This window comes from Astyanax mexicanus, chromosome 4 (genome assembly GCF_023375975.1).
Source record: "Astyanax mexicanus isolate ESR-SI-001 chromosome 4, AstMex3_surface, whole genome shotgun sequence".
Classification (NCBI taxonomy): Eukaryota; Metazoa; Chordata; class Actinopteri; order Characiformes; family Acestrorhamphidae; genus Astyanax; species Astyanax mexicanus.
The window spans coordinates 51,869,320-51,894,120 of NC_064411.1; the positions used below are offsets into that span (position 1 = coordinate 51,869,320).

The 24,801-nt window shown below is 39.8% G+C and overlaps 3 protein-coding genes across 5 annotated transcripts in view; all 3 read left to right on the top strand.

Annotated features, from left to right (window-relative positions):
• hecw1b (HECT, C2 and WW domain containing E3 ubiquitin protein ligase 1b) overlaps positions 1-24,801 on the top strand; it is a 295,654-nt gene that overhangs the window by 85,022 nt on the left and 185,831 nt on the right. The window contains exons 28-29 of one of the 2 annotated variants that reach the window (XR_007438544.1): positions 58-256; positions 2,116-4,908. Coding sequence is in view for 1 of the 2 variants with exons in the window: in XM_022678700.2 (XP_022534421.2) it covers positions 58-256; positions 2,116-2,227 (311 nt within the window). In the remaining variant the exon portion in view is untranslated. Of the gene's footprint in view, positions 1-57; positions 257-2,115; positions 8,120-24,801 lie in introns of those variants that run through there. The other variant, XM_022678700.2, reaches the window with a different exon arrangement.
• Positions 9,928-14,291, top strand: fuz (fuzzy planar cell polarity protein). The gene is made up of 2 exons (XM_022678698.2): positions 9,928-10,011; positions 11,812-14,291. Exon 2 carries the CDS (start codon positions 11,870-11,872, stop codon positions 13,214-13,216), a length of 1,347 nt encoding a protein of 448 aa, XP_022534419.2. The 5' UTR covers positions 9,928-10,011; positions 11,812-11,869; the 3' UTR covers positions 13,217-14,291.
• The window catches only part of gpt (glutamic--pyruvic transaminase), a 30,765-nt gene continuing 24,989 nt past the window's right edge, over positions 19,026-24,801 (top strand). The window contains exons 1-2 of one of the 2 annotated variants that reach the window (XM_022678697.2): positions 19,026-19,183; positions 19,572-19,742. In XM_022678697.2, the coding sequence (XP_022534418.2) occupies positions 19,602-19,742 (141 nt within the window). In that variant the 5' untranslated portion in view covers positions 19,026-19,183; positions 19,572-19,601. Of the gene's footprint in view, positions 19,184-19,442; positions 19,743-24,801 lie in introns of those variants that run through there. The other variant, XM_022678696.2, reaches the window with a different exon arrangement.

Here is a 24,801-nt window from a genome sequence, read left to right on the forward strand (position 1 = left end):
ACAATAAACGAGTCTAGTTTACTCATAGTAAATATTATAACCTCTGATCTCCCTCAGGTTACCATGATGGGCACATTGTGATCCGGTGGTTCTGGGGGGCGGTGGAGCGTTTTAATAACGAGCAAAGGCTTCGGCTGCTGCAGTTTGTGACGGGAACGTCCAGCGTGCCGTACGAGGGATTCACGGCGCTGCGCGGGAGCAACGGCCTGCGACGCTTCTGCATCGAGAAGTGGGGCAAAATCACCTCCCTGCCCAGGTAAATTACATTTTAGCTTTCTCTGTTAGCTGATGATAACCTGTAAAATTCAATAGCATTAGTAATCAAGGGATAGATGACCCAATGGGCCTACATTTTCGTTTATACTACACACATTAAAGCAGCAATATTGCTGCTTGCCCTACAGGTCACACTTTGAGTTCCCACTCATGATCTGCTGTACACATGCATTTTTTGGCAACCTAAAATAGACATATACATACAGAAGCGGCATTCTGAGGCTAATATTTTAAGCTATATTTGCTATGAGAGCACTTCAGTTTCTGAATCAGTTTATTTGATTTTGCTGAATCTGTGGTAAAAAGTAGTTTCTTCCAGCTCAGAAACATTGCAAAACTAAAGCCTTTTCTCAGTTTTTCTGACCTTGAGAAAGTTATCCATGCATTCATCTCTTCACGAATAGACTACTGTAATTCTTTATACATTGGGATTAACCAGTCCCTCCTGCATCGCTTACAGTTAGTCCAGAATGCTGCATGCAGATTATTGACAAGAACCAAGAAAAGAGAACATATAACACCAGTTCTCGCCTCACTTCATTGGCTACCTTTCGAATACAGAATTCAGTTTAAAGAGTTTTTAGTTGTTTTTAAAGCATTAAATGGTCTGGCACCCTCTTTTATCGCAGATTTGCTTACCTCCTCAGTCTCACAGCGCTCTCTGAGATCATCAGCACAGAATTTGTTGGTCATTCCTAGGGTTCGTTTGAAACTCAAAGGTGATCGTGCATTTTCAGTGTATGCCCCAATACTTTGGAATAGTCTGCCACTCACTATTCGCCAAGCTACTTCTGTCTCGGTTTTTAAATCAGGTTTAAAGACTCACTTATACAAACTTGCTTTTGATTAGTAAGTTAGTGTGGTAATTAAGAGGTCGATTTATCCTATATTTATTGTTGTGCATTTAAGTTTATTTGTATTTTTAGCACTTTTTATTTTCATTTATTTTATTTCTGTTTTATGTCGGGATTCTTATTTTACTATGTTATTTAAGTGATTTCTTTTACCTAAGTTTTGGTTGTATGTATGTGTAGTCATTAGACATTTTGTGTACAGCACCTTGGGCAGTGGAAGCTGTGTAAAGAGTGCTTTATAAATAAAGCTTACTTACTTACTTACTGATTTTGCTATTTATAGGTTTATGTTTGAGTAAAATGAACGTTCCAAATAAATATATTGTCATTTAGAGCATTTATTTGCAGAAAATGAGAAATGGCTGAAATAAAAAAAAAAGATGCAGAGCTTTCAGACCTCAAATAATGCAAAGAAAACAAGTTCATATTTATAAAGTTTTAAGAGTTCAGAAATCAATATTTGGTGGAATAACCCTGGTTTAAATCACAGTTTTCATGTATCTTGGCATCATGTTCTCCTCCACCAGTCTTACACACTGCTTTTGGATAACTTTATGCTGCTTTACTCCTGGTGCAAAACTTCAAGCAGTTCAGTTTGGTTTGATGGCTTGTGATCATCAATCTTCCTCTTCAATTTAGTAAAATCAAAGAAACTCATCATTTTTAGTACACAAGTGATCTCTTATTTTTTTGCAGAGCTGTATGTAGTAAATGACAGAAAAAAACTCTTAAATGGCACTGCAGTTAAATTTCAAAACACTGTAGTAATTAGCGGTTAGCGGCTAATGCTAATGCTAATGCTACTCCAGCCCCAGTGCTGGGAAACTAAACTGAAACTCCAGTATAATGCTGTATTTAAGCGGAGTGGCTTTACTGCTCCTTAATCCCTGACTGGTAAAATTCATACATAAGGTGCACTGGATTGAAAGGTGCGAAAAATGTGGTTATTAATTGCTAATAAACTGCTTTATTTCATGTCTTTCAGGGCTCACACGTGCTTTAACCGCCTCGATCTCCCCCCGTACCCATCCTACACCATGCTGTACGAGAAGCTCCTGATTGCTGTGGAGGAGACCAGCACTTTTGGTCTTGAGTGAGGCTCTCCGTCGCTCCAGTTCACCAGTGGGCGGCGTCCTCCTTTGGTTTATTGTTGATCTGTACAGTACGGGACACCGTTGCATGCATCACTCACCTGTGCACACGGCGTGCGTTGTGTGGGGACGGATGTGCACCATGCAAAGCTGCGTATGCAATACGAAACGAAAGCCTTCAGCCTCCTCTAACTCTCAGGGCCTGGACCTCTGCTGCAGAACACCCCACCCACTCCAGGGGGGTGGAGCACTGCGGCGACTGACCACTGATCGCTGACGACCATTCACGGGAAATCAAAAAACGTCTTGGTTGCAGCTTCAGTCAGTTTCTAGGGGATTAATGCGGTCAGTAGTCTGGAGTTCACGAACAGTTTCTTCCAAAGTGGTTAATTAACACGTCCTCGTAATGGTATACGTGCACTAGCGCTGAATTTGGCGTCTATTTGGCGTGAAAATGGCGCTAAAGCAGCAAAAGCTGCACCAACGCAAGTTGACGCACCACACTAACGTCCACTATCGCCCCCTGCAGGAACCAGAAGGAAGTGGGCCAGGAGCTCAGTGCATAAATGCATTGCATAAATGCTCAATATTCATGCCACGTTTCTAAATATACATATATATATATATATACATATATAAATATCTAAATATACATACATGTTTCTACTGTGGAGGCAACTTGACCTGAATTGTACCATGAATCATGAATCATACACTATTCATACACTATATTGACAAAAGTCAATTGGGAATTGGGACACCTATTCATTCATTAATTTTTTTTTTTTTTTGCTTTCTTTCAAAATCAAGGGTTTTAAAAATAGTTTTCAGATTTAGATTTGAATGACGCCGGGACGTTGTTTAAATGTTTCAATAGCAACGTTGCTTATGAATATATCTACGCCGATGGGCATGGTGGTTTGGAAATGAGGTTCAGCTGTTCAGGTTAATTTCTGATGTATTGCTATCTTGGCATTGGAAAACACAGGTGCGCCACTTACTGATTAAAACCTGGATGTTCATTATTTACTGGAAATCACGTTTTGGTTGCAGCTTCAGTTCCTAGGGGATTAATGTGGTCAGTAGTCTGGAGTTCATGAACAGTTTCTTCCAAAGTGGTTAATTAACCCGTCCTCGTAATGGTATACGTGCACTAGCTCTGAGTTTGGCGTCTATTTGGCGTGAAAATGGCGCTAAAGCAGCAAAAGCTGCACCAACGCAAGTCAACGCACCACACTAACGTCCACTATCGCCCCCTGCAGGAACCAGAAGGAAGTGGGCCAGGAGCTCAGTGCATAAATGCATTGCATAAATGCTCAATATTCATGCCACGTTTCTAAATACACACACATATATATATATACAGGTTTCTACTGTGGAGGCAGCTTGACCTGAATTGTACCGTAAATCATGAATCATACACTATTCATACACTATATTGACAAAAGTCAATTGGGAATTGGGACACCAATTCATTTATTATTATTATTTTTTTTTTTTGCTTTCTTCCAAAATCAATTATTTGGGTATTAAAAATAGTTTTCAGATTTAGATTTCGGATTTTGTTGGATTGAGTAGCTGTCTCTACTTTGGAGCATTGCTGTAAGGATTTGATAGCATTCAGCACAACTTGAATGAGGCCAGAACATCATTTAAATGTTTCTTAAATGTTTAACAGCAATGGTGCTTGTGAATATATTTAAGCCGATGGCCGTGGTGGTTTGGAAATGAGGTTCAGCTGTTCAGGTTAATTTCTGATGTATTGCTATCTTGGCATCGGAAAACACAGGTGCGCCACTGACTGATTAAAACCGAAGCAACAGTCAGACATTTATTATTATCTTGGCAGTGAACTGGCAACACAGACCTATTTCCAATGCATGTACACCCCCGCTTGTCACGCACACATGGACACCCAGCAGTGCACAAACCCATAGCGCGTGCCTGTTGGCAGCTATGCAAACTTTAACATAAAAAATAAACAGGTTAAACGAGCGTGAACGAGCTTGTGATTTGAAAGAGAAATAAAGAAGAAACATTGAATGAAAAGGTGTACCCAAACTTTTGACTTCATCCATTCCTAGCTCCTCCTATCAGGGGTCAGTGTGTGTGGCCTTCTCACCTCCTCTAAGAAGATAAAATCCTGTTTTTTTTTTGTTTTTTTTTTTTGTCTAAAAGGGAAAATTTAGGCCACACTATGTACTTTTATGTAATATATCAGGTGCAGTACATGGCAGGCCTACCAATGTTTGAGCACCACCGCGGGCAAACGTCACTCCTTGAAAGATTGTGAACACATTTATTTATTTATTTGATTGTTTATTTATTCATAGGCTTGGTTGTAAAAAGGTCTGAAGAAGTCTTCACCTCATAAGTGTGCGATTTGTCTTGAGCACAATCACAATCAGTGGCATAAATATGTGTGTACTGTCTGTTCATTGATTCTTGTTGCAGTGTTTCACAACCCTGGTCCTGAAGAACCTACCTATGGCACCATATCAATTTTAGTGGTTGGTGTGGCGTAGTGGATAACTCTACCATGTGAGACTAGGGTTCAATTCCAGGTCTGGGTGACTAAATGCTGCTCTACACCAATGAGAGTCCTTGGGCAAGACTCCTAACACTACATTGACCCTGTACAGGGGTTGGACAATGAAACTGAAACACCTGTCATTTTAATGTAGGAGGTTTCATGGCTAAATATGACATTGCACCAGTAAGAGCAGAGTGTGAAGGTTCAATTAGCAGGGTAAGAGCACAGTTCGGCTCAAAATATTGCAATGCACACAACATTATGGGCGACATACCAGAATTCAAAAGAGGACAAATTGTTGGTGCACATCTTGCTGGAGCATCTGTGACCAAGACAGCAAGTCTTGTGATGCACCAAGAGCCACGGTATCCAGGGTAATGTCAGCATACCACCAAGAAGAACCAACCACATCCAACAGGATTAACTGTGGACGCTGTAAGAGGAAGCTGTCTGAAAGGGATGTTCGGGTGCTAACCCGGATTGTATCCAAAAAACATAAAACCACGGCTGAACAAATCACGCAGAATTCAATGTGCACCTCAACTCTCCTGTTTCCACCAGAACTGTCCGTCACCACAATAAATTATTGTGGTCTAAAACCAGGTGTTTCAGTTTCATTGTAAAACCCCTGTACCTCTATAATAGAAATAACCTTGTAAGTCACTCTGGAGAGCGTCAGCTAATGTAAATGTAAATGTTGCGGAGACACAAAAACATAAACCTGCGAGTTTTAACATTTCCTTCTCGCAAACACACCTGTGAAACTCGTGAGCACAAAAAAACTAAATCCAAACAAAAAAAAAATCTCTCTGAAGCTTCGATTTTCTTCTTTTCTTTTCTTTCTCAAGTGTTTATTTTCCTTCTCCACTTCACAGTTGTCCTTGTGTACTATGCACATTACTTGTGGCTGTGAGTAAAGTTCTTGTTTGCTCGAGTAAAGTTTTTGCGTGCAGTGAAGTGTAGATAGGGGTGGTTTTGACAGTTTGGGGGTGGGGTCGGGGTCATCTCCCTATTAGCTATTGGCTAATATCTCCAGCCAAACTTTGGGTTTATCTAAATCAGGGGTGTCCAAACTTTTTTTGTTGGGGCCAGAAGGAGAAATATAAATGCAGTCACAGGCCAAAGACTCTGTAATAAAACAATGAAATATACCACTTATAATACATGTTCTTGATTACAATCATTTACACACCATTTTACTTGAGTTACTATTTTTTTCTATCTTTGACAGTTTTGTTTAAACTAAGATTTTCAAAATGATGTTTCGTTTCATAATGTTTCTTAATATTATACTCTTATACTCCTAATTAGGTAACTGATTCCTGACAAATTAAACATACACACTTCCCTCAGAGCTCAGTTAAAAAATAGTAATTTTCCCAACATGCCTGAAATTTTCTGCATTTGCTGTCCATTTTTCTTTCCTTTAGAATTGTTAGACTCTTTGGCCCGTTTCTGCACTACCACTGAGCACTCTTGACTCTTTTAGACTCTTTGGCTCGTTCTCTGCACCACAACTGTGCATTCTCGCCGCTTTTAGACTCTTTGACCCGTATTCTGTGCTACGACTGAGCCCTCTCGCAGCTTGTAGACTCTTGGTTCGTTTCCCGCGCTACAACTGAGCACTCTCGCCACTTTTAGACTCTTTGGCCCATTTTCTGCACCACAACTGCGCACCCTCTCCGCTTTTAGACTCTTTGGCTCGTTTACTGCGCCACAACTGCGCATTCTCGCCGCTTTTACACTCTTTGGCCTGTTTTCTACGCCACAACTGTGCACTCTTGCCACTTTTAGACTCTTTGGCCCGTTTTCTGTGTTACAACTGCGCACTCTCACTGCTTTTAGACTCTTTGGCCCGTTTTCTGCGCTACAACTACGCACTCTTGCTGCATATAGACTCTTTGGCCCGTTTACTGCGCCACAACTGCGCATTCTCGCCGCTTTTACACTCTTTGGCCCATTTTCTACGCCACAACTGTGCACTCTTGCCACTTTTAGACTCTTTGGCCCGTTTTCTGTGTTACAACTGCGCACTCTCACTGCTTTTAGACTCTTTGGCCCGTTTTCTGCGCTACAACTACGCACTCTCGCCACTTTTAGACTCTTTGGCCTGTTTTCTGCGCCACAACTGCGCATTCTCGACGCTTTAAGAGTCTTTGGCCTGTTTTCTGACACCTAGCGTTTATTTTTGAATCTCACATTATAAAACCTGCTTAACAGCGGGCCAACTTTCATTTTATTTCTAAAATACCTCGTGGGCCACCTCAAATAAGGAAACGGGCCGCAAATGGCCCGCGGGCCTTAGGTTGGACACCCCTGATCTAAATAATTGGACCATATAAACAAACGCAAAAAAACGTTGTGAAAACGCAAAAAAAAAAAAAACTGAAATTTATTAACAGTACAGAATTATCTGAGTTATCTGAATTATCTGAACGTTTGACTGAAAATCAGCCACTTCCTGTTCTCCAGCACTTCTCCAGGGTTGAGAAACACTGCCACAATAAAATCTGCCGACTTCAAATTCATGTGTTTTGACAATACATGCTTGTGTCTTGTGTACAGTCCATATTTCTGAGAATCTCTATCTCTAAGTTAGATTAATGTAAATGAAAGTATCTGGGCTGCATTAAGACACAGTATAAGATGGGTATATGATTGCAGCACTGATTTATTTAATTGATTGTGTCTCTATTCCAACATTCACCAACATTTTCGGGTATAACAGATACAGTATAAGGTATTGAAGTGCATTTGTATTTAAAATATTCCGATCTAGATGTTATATACTTGGATGTACTGTATATTGAATGTGTATATAATTGTCTATACAGTATGTGTAACTTCAGAAAATCTCACTTTTTGAAACGCAATGTACGTAGTAGGGATTAAGATATTCGTTTTTTTTATTCTATTCATATTCTTATCTACCGTTTCTTCAGATATGGTTGTATAACTGCATCATGCTATGCACCTTTTAGTCCAAACTCTTAAGCAATGCAATTTTTGCATCAAGCGTCGAGGCCTTCTGTTTGATTCTTTTTTTTCCAAAGTCGCTCATTTTTTTAAGCCCTCCGAGAAGAATGTGGCTCAAACGGGACTGAAAAAACTCAAACGTATGGAACAAACTGCCTCAAAGCGCTCACCCCGGACAGTTCGGAGAAGGCTTGGGCTCTCGCCTCGTCCTCGTAGACTCTCACGGTCCTAACGGCTAGTTATGTTGCACTGTGTTCATCAGGTCTCCATCATATGCGTCGGTTTTTGTATTCTGAATGGAAAGTCGTTCACAGCTCTTTCTCAGGCCGAGCTCTGTATAAAGCATAGCACTGTTGAAGAATGTCAATAAACAATCACTTTGTAATGCACTGCCTTCTGAAGAGCCTCATCGATCAGCCTATTGTATTGAATGTGGGGGTCATTTGAATTCAATAGGGGCTTCATGATAACAGTATATACCAGACGTTGGGTCTGGAAGAGGAGAGATCAATGTAATCAATCCAATAGATCCAATCATTACATTACATTACATTACATTTGGCAGACGCTTTTGTCCAAAGCGACTTACAATAGTCAAGTACAATGTAAAATAAGTTTAAAGGAAAAACATCTTTGGATAGGGATAAAAGGAGGTCAAAGGGGAATAATAGGATAGAGGAGTGAAGGAGAGGAAGAAGGAAATGAGGTTAGAAATAGTTAGTGTGTTAGAGGTGTTAAGAGAGTATGTGCTCTTTGAAGAGCTCTGTCTTCAGGAGTTTCTTAAAGATAGCGAGAGATTCTCCTGATCTGGTAGTGGAAGGTAGTTTGTTCCACCATGGGGGAACTCTGTATGAGAACAGTCTGGATTGCTTTGTGTGAATGTTTGGTAAAGCGAGGCGACGTTCATTGGAGGAGCGCAGCGGCCGGGAGGTAGCGTAAGCCTTCAGGAGTGAGTGCAGGTAGGAAGGAGCCTGTTCTGACATCACCTTGTAGGCGATTGTAAGAGTTTTGAATTTGATGCGAGCATCAACTGGTAGCCAGTGGAGCTCAATGAGCAGCGGAGTGACATGTGCCCGTTTTGGCTGGTTGAAGACCAATCAGATATCAGTGTGAGGTAATGCAAAATGAACAGTGAACTTCAATTAAAGACCTCAAAAGACACCATAATGGAGTAGAAGAAGACCCATTCAACCTATGCTGCCTTTCAATCACCAAGTTTTCTGAATGTTCTTGGAATATTGTAATTTAATGTTTTTGAACCTTCTGGTAGGATTGCTTTAACACCATTTTTTAGAATACAATGTTAGGAATACTTTAAACGTTTCCATAATTTTAGTCATTCTTTTTGCTAGTCTATTTAACAATGTTTTGTGAAAAACTCATTTAAATAACACTGTGATGCAAATCACTATTATGATATTACACATTTCTGAAACGTTAATTCTGTAAAAGTTCACCTTCCTTGAACCTTTTCAGAATGTTGTTCTTATAGCATTCTCTGTTAGCTGGGATGGAGCTTATTGTGTATAGTTAAATTTAACTCAAACAATTTGTTAAAATCCAAATTTCTGAATTATGCCATTATATATTTCAGGTTAAAAAGAGCTTTCGAGAAACTTCTGAGAAGCATATTTTTAAACTTAATGAGATCTTATACTCCAGCTAAAGTGACCAATGCATGCACAGCATGTTTTAATATATATATTAAAACCTGCTAATTCGCTTTATTAGAAATATATTTAGCTAGAGCTTTCCAAAAAATATTCTGAATAAACACATAAAAAAATTAATTTTCTAGTTTCCCTGAACCCTTGGAGCAAAATAAACAGTTATGATCTATTTCTGTAAATTTTGTAGGATTATAATTATATGGTAGATTTTATGCAGGATTTTAAAATTTTTAAAAAGAAGATACTGGTTAGTAGTAAGTCCAGCAGATGACAGTCAAACCACGTGTTTACCATTTAACAGACCTTCCACTGGTGCAAATACTCTTTTATAACAGTTAAATAAAACGCTTAAAAATATTAACTCCTTAAATAAATCAACTCTCTTTAAATAGCAATTAAAAAAATATAAAGAAATGAAAAAAAAAAATATATATATATATATATATATATAAATCAACCAGCCAATCACAGCGCAGGATGAGTCGGCGACATGGCTGGCCGCAGCCAATCAGCGCCCATCTTCTAGCGGAGCGGTGTGTAAACAAGCAGCCCTATTAGCGGCAGAATGGAGAACAGGAGCAGAAATAAACCATAAACTGCGCCTAATAAAGGTAATACTGAGCTTTATGTACTAAATATTCAACTCAGGATAAATAAAAGCGTGTAAACTGGCCTTTCTAAAACATTGGCACATTATTAGCGTTTATCTGTTTAACTTTATTGCGTTGCTAGGTGACAGCACTGCAAACTGAGTACTGACCATTAACGATAAGCCTCCTATTCAGATAAACTAGTGCATTTTATTTCAGTAATTCAGTTCAAAATGTGAAAATCATATATTATATAGATGTATTAAACACAGAGTGATCTATTTTAAGCGTTTATTTCTTTTATTGTTGATGATTATGACTTTCAGCCAATAAAAAACTATTATTATTAAACTATATTATTACTAAGTCCTGCTGGAAAATGAAATCCTCATGTCCATAAAAGTTGTCAGTAGCAGAGGGAAGCTGTAAGATATGAAGTGCTGTAAGATTTTGTGGGAAAACAAAACTGCACTGACTTTAGACTTGATAATAAAACACAGTCTCTCCAAACCATCACTGATCATCAGTAAATTTTACATTTCATTTGTAAATTAAGGGAGAAATCAGAGTCTGGAGGAAGAGTGGAGAGACACACAGTCCAAACTGCTCGAGGTCTAGTGTGAAGTTTCCACCAATCAGTGATGGTTCGGAGAGGCATGTCTGTCATCTGCTGGTGTTGATCCACTGTGTTTTATTATCAAGTCCAAAATCTTACAGCACTTCATGCTTCCTTCTGCTGATGACTTTTATGGAGATGCGGATTTCATTTTCGAGCAGGACTTGGCACACTGCCCATACTGCCAAATAAAAGAAATAAACATCAACAATAAAATAAATAAACACTTAAAATAGATAGCTCTGTGTGTAATACATCTATATAATATATAATTTTTTTAAACTGAATTACTGAAATAAAGTAAATTTTCAATTATATTCTTATGTTTTTTAAACGCACCTGTATGTCTGCATTATCAGTGAGTACTGACCATTAAGCCTCTTCTTAAATAGTTATATCCACCTTATCCATGATTTCTGACCCTTCATTCTGTCATTCAGTAGTTATATCCGCATTATCAGTGAGTACTGACCCTTAATCCTGTCATTTGCTAGTGATACCTGCTTTATCATTCAGTACTGGCCCTTAAATGATTTAGTAGTTTAATCGACGAGAAAGTGCTGACCCATAAACCTGTTTCTCAACCTTTTAGGCCATGACTGCCATAACATCTTCCCAAAAACTTAAACATAATTTATGTACCATCCAAAACAAGTAAAAAAAATATTAGACATATTTAATCACTTTTAAATTACATAAACAGCGCTGGAAAAAATAGAAGACAACATTGATGTTGCTATAAACTACTGACAACATTTCTTCCAAATAAAAATAGTCATTTAGAGCATTTATTTGCAGAAAATGAAAAATGTCTAAAATAACAAAAAGATGCAGAGCTTTCAGACCTCAAATAATGCAAATAAAACAAGTTCATATTTATAAAATAAGTTTTAAGAGTTCAGAAATCAGTATTAAGTGGAATAACCCTGTTTTTTAATCACAGTTTTCATGCATGTTTGCATGGCCTCCTCCACCAGTTTTACACACTGCTTTTGGATAACTTTATGCCTTTACTCCTGGTGCAAAAATCCAAGCAGTCAAGTTTGGTTTGATGGCTTGTGATCATCCATCTTCCTCTTGATTATATTCCAGAGGTTTTCAATTTGTTAAAATCAAAGAAACTCAATTTTTAAGTAGTCTCTTATTTTCATATTTATATTTACAATATCACAATAACAATATCATCTTCTTTTCTGCACGTTTAGAGGAGGCATGAGGAGACGCCTCTGACCAATCCGATGTTTGACGCTCTTGACGTTCAGGATGCTTCAAGCCGACACCGTCCAGCTCCTGTGCCTGACGGCAGCCAGCGGGGTGCCACTGTTTTCCCGGGGCTCCTCTAAGCAGCTGCCCTTCTCGGTCATCGGCTCCCTGAACGGCGTCCACATGTTCGGGGCCGGGCAGGGCACTGTGCTGTCCAGCTGTGAGACGGAGCGGGGCAGCCGGGTGGTGTGGCGGGTGTTTCAGGACAGCCTCATGCTCATAGCTGTGAGTGGCGGCGGCAACAAGGCGCTTAGCGAGCTGCATCTTCGCCGCCTGCTGGAGAACACGTGGAACTGCATGGTGCTGGTGCTGGGAAGGGACGAGTTGGCCAATGTGCGCAATGTTGAGCGACTCAAGAGGGAGCTAAGGTCTTGCTACCGCTTGATCGACAGGCTCCTGGAGCGTGGTGGTGAGGATCAGGGATTTATGGGTGATTTGACGCACTGTGCCGACTGCCTGGTGCCGGCACAGCCTGGGATACTGCAGGAGACGCTGGACTCCTTCACCCAGGCTGCCGACAGCGAGTTCGGGTGCTTGCTTATCCGGGGACGGGTAGCTGTGGCTACTGATAAGTGGTTGCGCCTCGCTCCTCAAGAGGTTATTCTTCTATCCACCCTCGCCAACTCGCTCTCTGGGGTGACGTCTTGCGACTACCCGGTCTTTCTACCCCAGGGCAGCCCTACGGTCGCCCACAGGTTGCTCTGTTTCCAACTGTTGCCCAGCGCAGTCGTTTGCGTGCTTTGTGGACCAAGCCCTTCTTTGCACCGTGTGGAGAGCGAGCTGGTGGGCTCCTTTTGGTCCCCCTTGGTAGAAACTCTCCGCGGATGTCTAGAACAGGCCGAACGTTCATCTCTTCCACCCTCCGTCAGCCTCCGTTGGGATATCCAAGCCTTGCTGGTCATCAACCGCGAAACCCGGCGCTCAGTGGTGGCCTCTTCACGAGCAAGCAGCCAAAACCCTTCAGAAGCACCACCTTTATCTTCTCCAGCTCGTCGCTGGGAACTCTTACGCCACTTTTACATGTTCGCTGTGACTCGCTATTTCACCTCAGAGGAGGTGACCACCTCACCGACCTTACCTGCCACACCCGCCACTCCTGCCGCACCAGCCACACAAGCCTCGTCCACCCCTGCCACTCCCCACGAGTCGCTCCACGAGGACTTTTCCAAAGGCTTCACCCACCAACCCACGCAGTGCTACCTCGTGACGGACGAGTGCAAGTGTTACGGCCTGCAGACGCCTCAGCACCAGCTCTACCTCCTCACAGATCTCTCCGTGCCCACCTTCGCCCTGCGCTCCGTCGCTACGCTCACCCTCAGTGCCGTCACTGGAGCTACCGGCTTCTAGGGCATCTAGGGATTGATTGACTGTAGTGGATTATATGGTCACTGGGTCGTTTTCGCAAATATTAGCACATATTTGAACGTTAGGGCTGCACAATACATAAAGCATGTAACTAGTAGGCCTGTCACGATAAGCCTTTTTTGTGGATGATATATTGTCCCAGAAATTATTGCGATACACGATATTTTTGTCCGACATATTTATTTGTATCGAACTCCAATAGAGCAGAAATTTTAAGCCACACTGGGATTTTGCGCTATAATATGCACAATAAATATCACAGTAATTCTGATCCAATAAAATATTAATGATGATTGGATCTGTAGAAATGCACCAGAATAACTTTGAATAAAAGACATTTTAAAAGTCCTTCCTTGAATTTAAGAAGGTTTGGAGATACAAGGGTTTTGTAAAAGATTCACTAGATAATGCATCCTTATTATTTCAGTCAGAGAAATGCAGGCCACTGTTTATTCATGTCAAATGTTTCACAAGTTTACCAAAGAATCACAATATGGAGCATTGTAAATACAATTATTATTAATTATCATTTTATCAATATTGTGCAGCCCTAATGTTGACTGTAGATGATCTCCTTCACTGTGTATTAAGTCCTGCTCTACAAAATCTTGGAAATGTGACAGAAGTGCCTAGGTTCTATTTTGGTTTGAAAATCTACTGTAATGTCTTTATGTAGAGCTGTAGAGCCTTTATTTTTTACCACAGTGGTAAAATAAGTATATAAGGACTTTACTGTTCACTGTTTGACTACTTTCTAAGAATCTTGAAAATCTAGGAAAAAAACTCAATACCTGAAGAGAGAGGCTCCTGACTGGACATGTCTGGACATGTGTAATGATGGCTGTTGTCAGCACTTCTACCACCATACTCCAGTCCAGAAGACCATCTGATATCTACTGAACATTGTGAAAAATGCAGAAATACTGTATAGAAGTGCACTGTAACACTCAATGCAGATGGCCTTTAGGTTTCACAAAAAATAATTAATCCATATTGTAGACTGTATTTATCGTTCAATGGAAAGAAAACCTCCATTAAAATGCTGTATAATCCATGACTAAGTCCCGCTCTCACTCATTTCCAATTTTACAATCTTTGCAGTGTACAGCTCTGTTAAAAATAAGAGAGCACTTCAGTTTCTGAATTTTGTTATTTATAGTATTCATTTGAGTAAAATGAACATTTTTGTTTTATTCTATAAACCACAGACAACATTTCTCCCAAATTATTTATTTGCAGAAAATGAGAAATGGCTGAAATAACAAAAAAGATGGAGAGCTTTCAGACCTAAAATAATGCAAAGAAAACAAGTTCATATTCATAAAGTTTTAAGAGTTCAGAAATCAATATTTGGTGGAATAATCCAGGTTTTTAATCTCAGTTTTCATGCATCTCGGTTGTTCTCCTCCACCAGTCTTACACACTGCTTTTGGATAACTTTATGCCTGCACTCCTGGTGTGCTAATTCAAGCAGTTCAGTTTGGTTTGATGGTTTGTGATCATCCATCTTCCTCTTGATTATATTCCAGAGGTTTTCTTAATTTGGTAAAATCAAGAAAAACCTTTTTTTTCCCAGAGCTGTAACTGAATATCCATCACTACTTTTATTTTAAATATTTTTACTCTTAAATTATCCCTGTTGTGAAACCTGATCTACTCTTTATCTGATGATTGAGGTGGAGATCAGTACTAATCAGTACTGATCTCCTTATTTAAGTCACTTTAGAGGATGGCAGCTTCAATTGAGGACCCTTCAGAGCACTGTGAACGTCCTGTATTTATGTAAATTTTCTTGTGTTAATAAATGAATCATCAGTCATAAACTCTGTTGGCCAGTGATTTTTTAAAGTGATTATTTTGATTATACACTCTGATGATACAAAATAAAGGCACTTCAAGAGATTCCAGAAATGATTGGAAGCATCTTTATAAGCTTTTTAAGTGTGTACAGTTCTACCCTGTATACACTATCACCCCTGTTGTCACCCCTATTCATAAACCCTGTCCGGACGGGATTAGTTTCTCAGGGGGACGTCTGTGAAAATTGCGATGAAACTCTTGGACAAAAGTGAACAAATAGCTATTTAATTAAACGTGAGGTGATGAAACTCAGAGATGTGGATCCGGACGGAACTAAAATTACCGGAGGACCACGGAGTTCAGAGAAAAACAGTACATAATTCAGCCTGTAATTTTCTCAGAGGACGTCTGAGAAAAACACGTGCATGGTTGTTTCGGATGGGAATAAAATCACAGAGGACCCCAATAAAAGAGAAAACAACCTCAGGACCCCCTGAGAAACTAATACCATCCGGATAGGGCTTTATTCCAATGTTAAGCTAATGTTGAGCTAAATTCTATAGGCTAAAGCTGTTGCCATGTGGGTCAGCCAGACCAGACGTGACTCTTCCTGTAGCAGTTTTCTCCAGTTTCCATAAGTACTCACTACTGTAACTGGCACTTAGTCATGTTGATCTTTATATGAGTAAAAGAAACATTAAGTAGTAAGTCGTTTTTATTAATGTTTTTAAATATTTATCTTACTTTTGCAAACAGGTCAATGTACAAGACACTATACTTAATAATAAAATGTATTTTAAATATTTTTTCTGTGCACATTTATACATGTAATTTATACAATTTGTTAATAATCTCACTGGATTTTTACAATTTCAGGTTATTGACTTGAACTGAACAACTTAAATAGCAAAAATAAAGAGAAAAGGCTGGAGGAGTTCTAAAACATTTAATCGGTAGTGTATATGATATAGATTTCTTAAAATACACTCATCATTATAAAAATAGTTGCACTCAGAAGAAAGTCTCGATTTGCAATGCTATTCATATGGAACATACAAGTTCCCAGGAACAATAAATGTTTCAAAATGTATATGATTATATTGATGTTTATTATATGGAGTAGTAGTAGTGTTTAACGCTTATGTAACATGGCAATATGCCATCCATCTCAGCATGGAGTTGTAGAGGTTCCTAATGTTGGGAGTGTTGATAGTTACACTGCTGTACAGCACTGAGTTCAGTGTACGGTTGAGCACTTTGTCAGTGTAGTAAGTAAACAGCTTTGATAAGCCACATTATGATGGGAGCTTCTGCTCATTTGGCTCGTCATTATAACCGTTTCATTATAGCTCACTCTATAAAGCTTTAATTACACTGATTTGTTATCCATTAACATAATCCCGCTTTTACACTGGATCAAGAGTCCACTGGGCAGATGTCACAAGTCCACAACACCATAGTGCAGTAGTGCAGGACTCTTGTGTACTCCATTCAATAGAAACTTGAGGCAGCAGCAGCACACGGACCATCTTTACCTTTGATTGCGGCACACATTCTCTGTGGCATTGCTTTAATAAGCTTCTGTAATGTCACAAATTTTATTTTAATCCAGTGTTGCATTATTTTTTCACCAAGATCTTGGAGCAGCATTGATGATGGTAGAGTCTGACCACTGCACAAAGCAGCTCTTCTCCATCCAGCACATCCCAAAGATTCTCAATGAGGTTAAGATCTGGACTCTGTGGTGAACTCTCTCTCAATCCATGTGTGAAAATGATGATCTCATGCTTCCTGAACCCTGAACTCTTTCACAATTCCAGCTCCATGAATCCTGAAATTGTCATCTTGGAATATGGCCGTGTTCATCATGAAAGAAAAAATTGATCCATTGATGGAATAACCTGGTCTATATTCAGTATATTCAGGTAGAGTCAGCTGACCTCATTCTTTCAGCACATTCTGTTGCTGAACCTAAACCTGCAGACCAACTGCAGCATCAACCAACCCCACATCATTTACTTACTTAAATCCAGGTGAAGATTTTTTATTTTGGTCAGGCAGTGTATTTTACCATAGTGTGCAATCAGAAAAGGTACAACTAGCCATAACATTAAGATTACTTGCCTAAGCTTGACTAGGGCCCACTTAGGATACAACAACAGATTTAACCGTTCCACTAAAGGCATGGCGCTCCATAAGACCTCTAAATGTAAAAATGTTATCAGCAGATCCTTCGTGGATCACATTAATGAGACCAAGAACTCACTGTTCACTTGCTGCCTAATATTTAGATCCCAGCCCTTGACAGATGCCACTGTAGATATAGATAATCAATTTTTTTCATGTAAGTGGTGCTAAGGTTAAGGCTATGGATGTTGCTATAAGGTGCACCTAAAATCCTATAATTCTCCCAAAAATCATCAATGTGTCTTAAATACGAATTTTACCGGTCAGGATGTAAAAAGCAGTAAAGCCACTCCGCTGAAGTACAGAGTTATACAGGAGTTTTAGTTTAGTTCTCCAGCACCAAGACTCGAGCAGTATTAGCATTAGCCGCTTATAGCGCTAGCTCTTTCACCATTCAGAGGTGAGTAAACAGACTGTTGCCTGCATGTTTACTGCGTAAAACAAGCTGCGTGAGACGAACCACTAGCTAATATCGCTCTGGCTTGTCAAAACATTCAGGGTTCCTCAGTGTAGCGCTGCCAAGCAGCATTTACTAGCTCTAACCATGGCTAGCGAGGTTAGCCACTTATGCTAATGCACCCAGCCTTAGTGGAAATCTGTAAATTTAAACGTACTGTAAATAAATGAAAATGCTTTACTGACCCAAATAAACCCAAATAAGTTTTCAGGAGAGAAATCAGTGTAGATTAACATCCATCCGCTCATTTGACTATGAAAGAAAGTTTTTTTTTTAAAGAACTACAGTTTTGCTTACTTAGCTTAGCTTTACTTTAGTTACCCCACCACCACCCAGAGGCGAGACCTGCTGAATTAGAAGGGAAACATGTTGAAGGAACCGCTGTTCCTTACTAGTGTCGCATAAAATGTGCTTTATAATCCGGTGTGCCTTATAGTGCGAAAAATACAGTAGAGTTCGTTTAAAGACTGGTGGAAGCTGGTGATTGGTCAAGGTAAGGTAATTTAGAGCTTTTGCTACCATTTGGTATGTCAGTGTGTAATCTTATTGGTAGTGTCAGTTCATGCCCAGGGAGGCCCAGTGTCACCAGTGTCAGTCATTCAAGACACACCTGCTGCTTCATATGAACTACAAATCTTAAAGAATCAACAACCACGTCTGTACCTTGATCCCTATTTACAGCTTGTTTCCGTTCTTTTGGCTTTTATTTAACTCAGGAGTTCATACTGGATAATCCATACCCTCACCATAATGAACTCCTCCTACCACACAGAGCCTCTCACCACAAACACTCATCTTCTACATGAATTATACCACTCAAATATGACATTTACAACCAGTTCTGCCAAACTGTTGGCAATCTAAAGCCACCACAAAGTGTTATATCTGTGAGCATATATATGAGGATTTCATTTATTCTATATTTGTATATATTGAAGAAAATTAGAAATTGCTGAAATAACAAAAAGATGCTTTCAGACCTCAAATAATGCAAAGAAAACAAGTTCATATTCATAAAGTTAATATTGATTTTCATGCAAGATCACAGTTTTCATGCATCTTGGCATCATGTTCTCCTCCACCAGTCTTACACACTGCTTTTGGATAACTTTATGCTTTCACTCCTGGTGCAAAAATTCAAGCAGTTCAGTTGGTCTCTTATTTTTTTCCAGCGCTGTATGTAGATATTTCTCTGCATTACTCACTTGGGCCCTACAGCCTGTCATTCACTCTTATCTCCCCGCTGCAGCTGTGTGTGTGTGTGTGTGTGTGTGTGTGTGTGTGGGCGGAGTCAGACTCTCTCTGTTCTCTCTCTCTCTCTGTGTGTGAGTGGATGGAGAAGTCTCCTCCCAGATCCTCCTCAGCGGGGCGTGTGTGTGTGTGAGGCGGGAGGGGGAGCGCAGGCTGCCGGCGTAGATCAGCACTTTTCTCGGCTCGTTCCGGATCTGAACCGGAGACCCGGAGACCCTCGGACTCCCACGCGCGCACACTCACAGATCTAAACGGTAGGTATAAAGCACGGGGGGAGGGTTGTGGGAGGGGGTACTGGGGTCCTCCTAAAACTTTTTTATTTGTAACAAGTAATAGTTACAGAGTTAAAGCATGCAGCAGCGTGGAGGAGGGGGGTGGCACGGCGTGCACGAGCCCGCTAACCCTAAAAACCTGCAGCCTCGTGCACTTTTCTCTCTGTTTGTTTGTGCACGGGGCAAAGGTCTAACTTTAGGTGTGCAGTTTTTGGTGCACGCAGCGCGCGCGTGCCCATTCGTGCACTAACCTGCAGTGGTTGTAGTCTATAGTGACTATAGTGGAGAGATGTTGCCCCGCAGGAGCGTGCACGCGCTGTCCGCAGCGGGTAAGCACGCGCTGATCTGTTCGCCCTGTACCCCCCTGCAGCCCACCCTCCGAAGGACCCGCAGCAGCAGCATGGCCGGGAACGACGCGCTCGCGCGCCGCGGGAAGGTGCTGACAGTGGACACGATGAACGCCAACGTGAAGAAGGTGGAGTACGCGGTGCGCGGGCCCATCGTGCAGCGCGCGGTGCAGATAGAGAAGGAGCTGAAGGAGGTACGGTATGATGATAGCGCGTGCATGCACGCGTGCGTAATGCAGTTAGTTATCTCTGCTCATGCTCTGAGCTCTCGTGCAAAAAGCTGGTATCTCCAAAAAAAAAAAAAGTTTGGCAACTTTCTTAACTTTCAATAGAACGTTTTAGTGTAAAACGTTTTCACCTGTATTTTGGGAGCATTGCACTTTTATTTAGGTCCATTCATCCTGATATATTAACAAAAAGAATGTAAATAACATCTGCCTGATTTAAGGGAGAACTCCAGTGTAAAATTTGGACTTTTGGTGTAGTAAAACATGATATAGAGTACTAACTTTTGTTGAATATCCTACCCCCACTCTCCTATAGCATTCTGAGATACATTAATGTAATTTTTACAGGTTGTCCAAACACCCTTTACAATGGATGATATGGGGCATATTTTGCCTGTGCAGATAAATCGCTTTTTACTCAGTTATCCAGGCTCAAAGTAGATCCACACCTCATTCGTAGAAGCTGGAGAGCCCTGACTTTTGTGCACAAGAAGCTTATTAAAACCATTTAACATTAACATTAAATGTTTTTTTCAACGTTGTTTCAACATTTAAATGTTAAACGTAGGTTGTATGCCAGCTGGGACTGTGTAAATGTGTTTAAAATGAATGAAAATTTGACCAATAGAAATAATCCAAAATCCTAAATCCAAAATGATAGTTAGTATTCAGTCATTTAGTCAGTTAATTAGTTGTTTAGTTAGTCCATTTGTATTTAATGTGTTATCTCAGCAATATTATTTGTACTAGGAAGGAAAAATATATTTATAACTTTCAGTGGAAGTCAATGAATACAATTATTTTTTATAATGATTTTTATTGGTCCATAATATGGAAAAAAGGGTAAAAAACAATAAATAAGAATAATGCTCTTATTCCCATAATTTATTTTACATTTACATTTTATTTATGTAGTTACTTATTTATACATTCACTTACTTGCAATATATCATTTAGGTTTGATGAGATTTAAAAATAACTTAAAATGAACCCTTTTTCATTAATTGCCACTAAAACGACTCCTTTTAATCTGACATTTCCAAGATACACTAAATTAAAATCCCTCCACTAATGTATTTTATTTGTGTAAGTCTTGTAACTTTCAATGGGAATCAATGTAAAACGATTTTTTATTAAGACTTAAAAATAAAAAAAGAAGCATTTCTGTTGGTTCATTCATATATAGTTATATAGTTGTTATGACTGAAAAACCATGTACAGTTTTTACTTTCTAATGTAATGTAACACATTTGATTAATCACCAAAATACAGAAAACATTTAGATGCAAGGTTTTTGTGTGGGACTGATAAATTGTTTTAATATATATTTACTGTCAGAATAAAAACAAGCAACCATTTAGATTTTTTTTACATATTGCCATATCACACTCCCCTTAGTTATTATGTAGGAATAATGCATTGTTATTATGCAAAGGATTAATGCATTGTCTTTGGCTATATTTATTTAGGAACATTATATTTACAGAGTTACATCAGTTTTAAATATAATGAAGCTTAAATCTAGCAGTTTGTGGGTTGTAACGTATCATTTGTGTGGAGACACTCTGACAGGTCTGAATCATGGTGCATTGTACTCAGTGCAGGTGATTGTAGTGACTGTAGTGACTTTCAGAAGGCCAGGCCACAGTGCTGAGGTTCTGGAGGCTAAGTTAAGAGGCAGGAACTGGTGTTCTGGGTCCCAGGAACAATTACCAGCGACCCACAGCTCTGGGAGTCTAGCAGCTCCCAGTTTCCACCGTTGCTCCATCAACACCGGCTGCAGTGCTGCTCCCTCTGGGCCTGTTGAAGTCAACAGTGCGTGATTTTATAGCGGAGTCGTTCCAGGCCACGTTTGTTTGGGTGGCATCAATTAGTCAGCTGTGCATCTTCATTTCTGTTAGCATCAGCATCATCACCTGAGTATTAGTCAGTTATTAAAAGTGGATAAAATATTTAAAAAATGTTTACAAATCATGAAAAGCCTTCGAAAGCAATATACAACGAATTATGTCACCATAATCATGTACAATATACAGGGTTTGTAGGGTCATGAAAAACATGGAAAAGCAATTTCCAGGCCTGTATAAGTTTTGGAAAAACTAAAATACCCAGAACGTTTGCCTTAAATGCATGGAATTTATTGGTTAAAAATGTATGAAATCTGAATATAAGTACAAATGTTAATAGAGATGGACTGAAATTAGAAGTTTTGGCCAAAAAAAAAAAAAAAAAATATATATATATATATATATATATATATATTTGTCCAAAAACCGAAGATGTTTATTCGCAGGTTTTCATTCATATTTGCACTGTTTTCTCCATTGCATATATATATCTACACTCTAAAAAACAGAGGTACGATATGAGTACTTTTTTGTACTCAAAGCTACACTCTTCATAATTGTACCCTCAAAGGCACAGTATTGGTCTTTACAGGGTCAGATTTGTTCCCTCTGAAGTACAAAGTCATTCCCAACAGCAATAAGTACAAATTTGTACCATTTAACCAGACAAAGGGTATTCAGTATTCTGTATCACTGTACTAATAAACAATATATATTTTAATTGCACATTTTTCATTTGAAAGCCAGACAATTTTGGATCATCAAGTTCTTGAGCCATATTCAGTTGATGATAATGTTTATAATCTTTATAATCTTTACTGGCACAAAAACCATGGGTACAAAAAAGGACTTTTACTGAAAGGTACTTTTTTGTACCTCAATATAAGGTACAGCCCCAGAGACAAGCTTTGTACTCTTTTAAGTACAAATCTGTACTCACTTTTCTTAGAGTATATATATTAGGGGTGGGCGATATGGCTCTAAAATAATATCACGATATTTCAGGGTATTTTTTCTATAACGATATACTTGGCGATATAGGAAAACAGAAAAATAATTCATTCATTTCAGGAATATAGTATAATAGTTTAATAACAGAATAATCATAATGTGGCAAAATAAATAATATAGCATAAAATAATATAATGCAGCAAAAATATTACAGAATATTTAATGCATGCATATAAACTGCAAACTAAAACAATTATACAATAAATACACATAAAGCTTTACAGTAAATAATAGACTACTTTTAAGACAGAACATCCCTGTTATCACGATATGGATTTTTAATATCACGATATTTCTGTGTCACAATATATTTTATACGATGTGCTTTGAGTCGAATCAACTAGCAATAAACAATTTCTTCGTTCAGAGGCGAGTATTTTAGGCCTGTAGCCGGCTGCTAACCCTGGCTAACACTGCTGGAGCAGCATGAGCATTAGCTGCTAACCACGCTAAGCGCTAGCTCTGTCGCCGTTCAGAGGCAAGTATTATAGGCCTGTAGCCTTCTGCTAACCTCGGCTAGCACTGCTGAAGCAGTATTAGCATTAGCCGCTAACCACGCTAAGCGCTAGCTCTTTTGCTGTTCAGAGGCGAGTATTATAGGCCTGTGGCCTGCTGCTAACTGCTGCCCTGGCTAGCATTAGCATTACCCGCTAACTGCGCTAATCGCTAGCTCTTTCAACGCTCAGAGGTGAGAATTATCAGCCAGTAGTTAAAACAAGCTACATGGGATGAACCGCTAGCTAATAATAAACCTTGGCTTACCAGAACACTCAAGGTTCCTCAGTGTAGCGCTGTTGGGCGGTGTTAGCAGCTAAGTGCGGCTAACTTTAGTGGAAATCTGGGAATCTAAGCTTATTGTAAATAAATAGAAGCGCTTTACTCACACAAATAAACAGTTTTAAGGAGAGAAATCTGTGTAGATTAACTTCCAGAGCTCGTTTGACTTTAAAATATATATATTTTTTACGAATTACAGTTTTGTTTACTTAACTTAGCTTAGCTTTACAGGTCTCAGCACCCAACGGTTAGACCTGCTAAATTAGAAGGAAAACATGGCAACACCACTGTTCCTTACTAGTGTTGCATAATGTGCCTTATAATCTGGTGCACCTTGTGAACGGAAATAGACTAGAAAATAGATGTTTATTAATAGTGAATAGTGAATAGTGAATGTTACTCAAGGTAGATGAATTCCAGATTTGAATGAAACTGAATGTTGTGGTTAGTCCACTCTTTCTAAATCAGTGCAGGCTTGTTTTCTAGGGTGATTTAATGTAACATGAGTAGCTGTACCTGGCCTAACCCTCGCTGCTCCAGAACACACTGGTATAAAGGCCTAGGGCCGGTCTCTGAAGCTGCATTGTCTCCTGGGGAGGAAACCAGTTCAGCATTGGCTGGTCTTCTTTACACATGCCTACACACCCACATCTCAAAGTCTACCAGTCCATTTACTCCTGCTGGCCCTCGCTCAACACACCAGGCTGATCACAGGTCAGGTTTTTCACAGGCCGGGTTGATAATTGTCAGTGGAGAGTCAGGCTTCTGAAGGGAAGGTTCGGATTAGGAAACAGCTTATAACACATACACAGACATTATTAACATTAACATTATGACCATCTCTGTATTTCTATACTAATTATCCATGTAGTGCATTTTATAACCATATCATTGTTTATTATCCTCCGTTCACACCGTTCTTTAATGCTCGGGCAGTGTCCTGTAAGCAGCATCCTGTAGGCAGTGTACTGTAAGAAGCATCCTGTAGGCAGCATCCTGTAGGCACTGTCTGTTAGGTTGCTTTTCTAGGCAGCATCCTGTAGGCAGCGTCATGTAGCCAGTGTCATGTGGGCAGCATTATGTAGACAGCGTCCTGTAGATAGCGTCTTGTAGGCAGCATTCTGTAGGCAGCGTCCTGTGAGCAGAATCTTATAGGGACTATCTGGCAGCTTTTCTAGGCAGCCCCCTTTAGGCAGTGTTCTGTGGACAAAGTCCTAAGAGCAGCATCCTGTAGGTAGCATGCTGTGAGCGGCATCCTGTAGGCATAGTCCTGGGGACACTGTCCTGTGGGCAGCTTTTCTGGGCAGCATCCTGTAGGCATAGTTCTGTAGGCTGTGTCCTGTGGGCAATGTCCTTTGGGCAGCATCCTGTATGCATCGTCCTGTAGGCTA

Coding starts and splice junctions, on each gene's coding strand:
- fuz (XM_022678698.2), top strand. CDS start 11,870: ATGCTTCAAGCCGACACCGTCCAGCTCCTGTGCCTGACGGCAGCCAGC.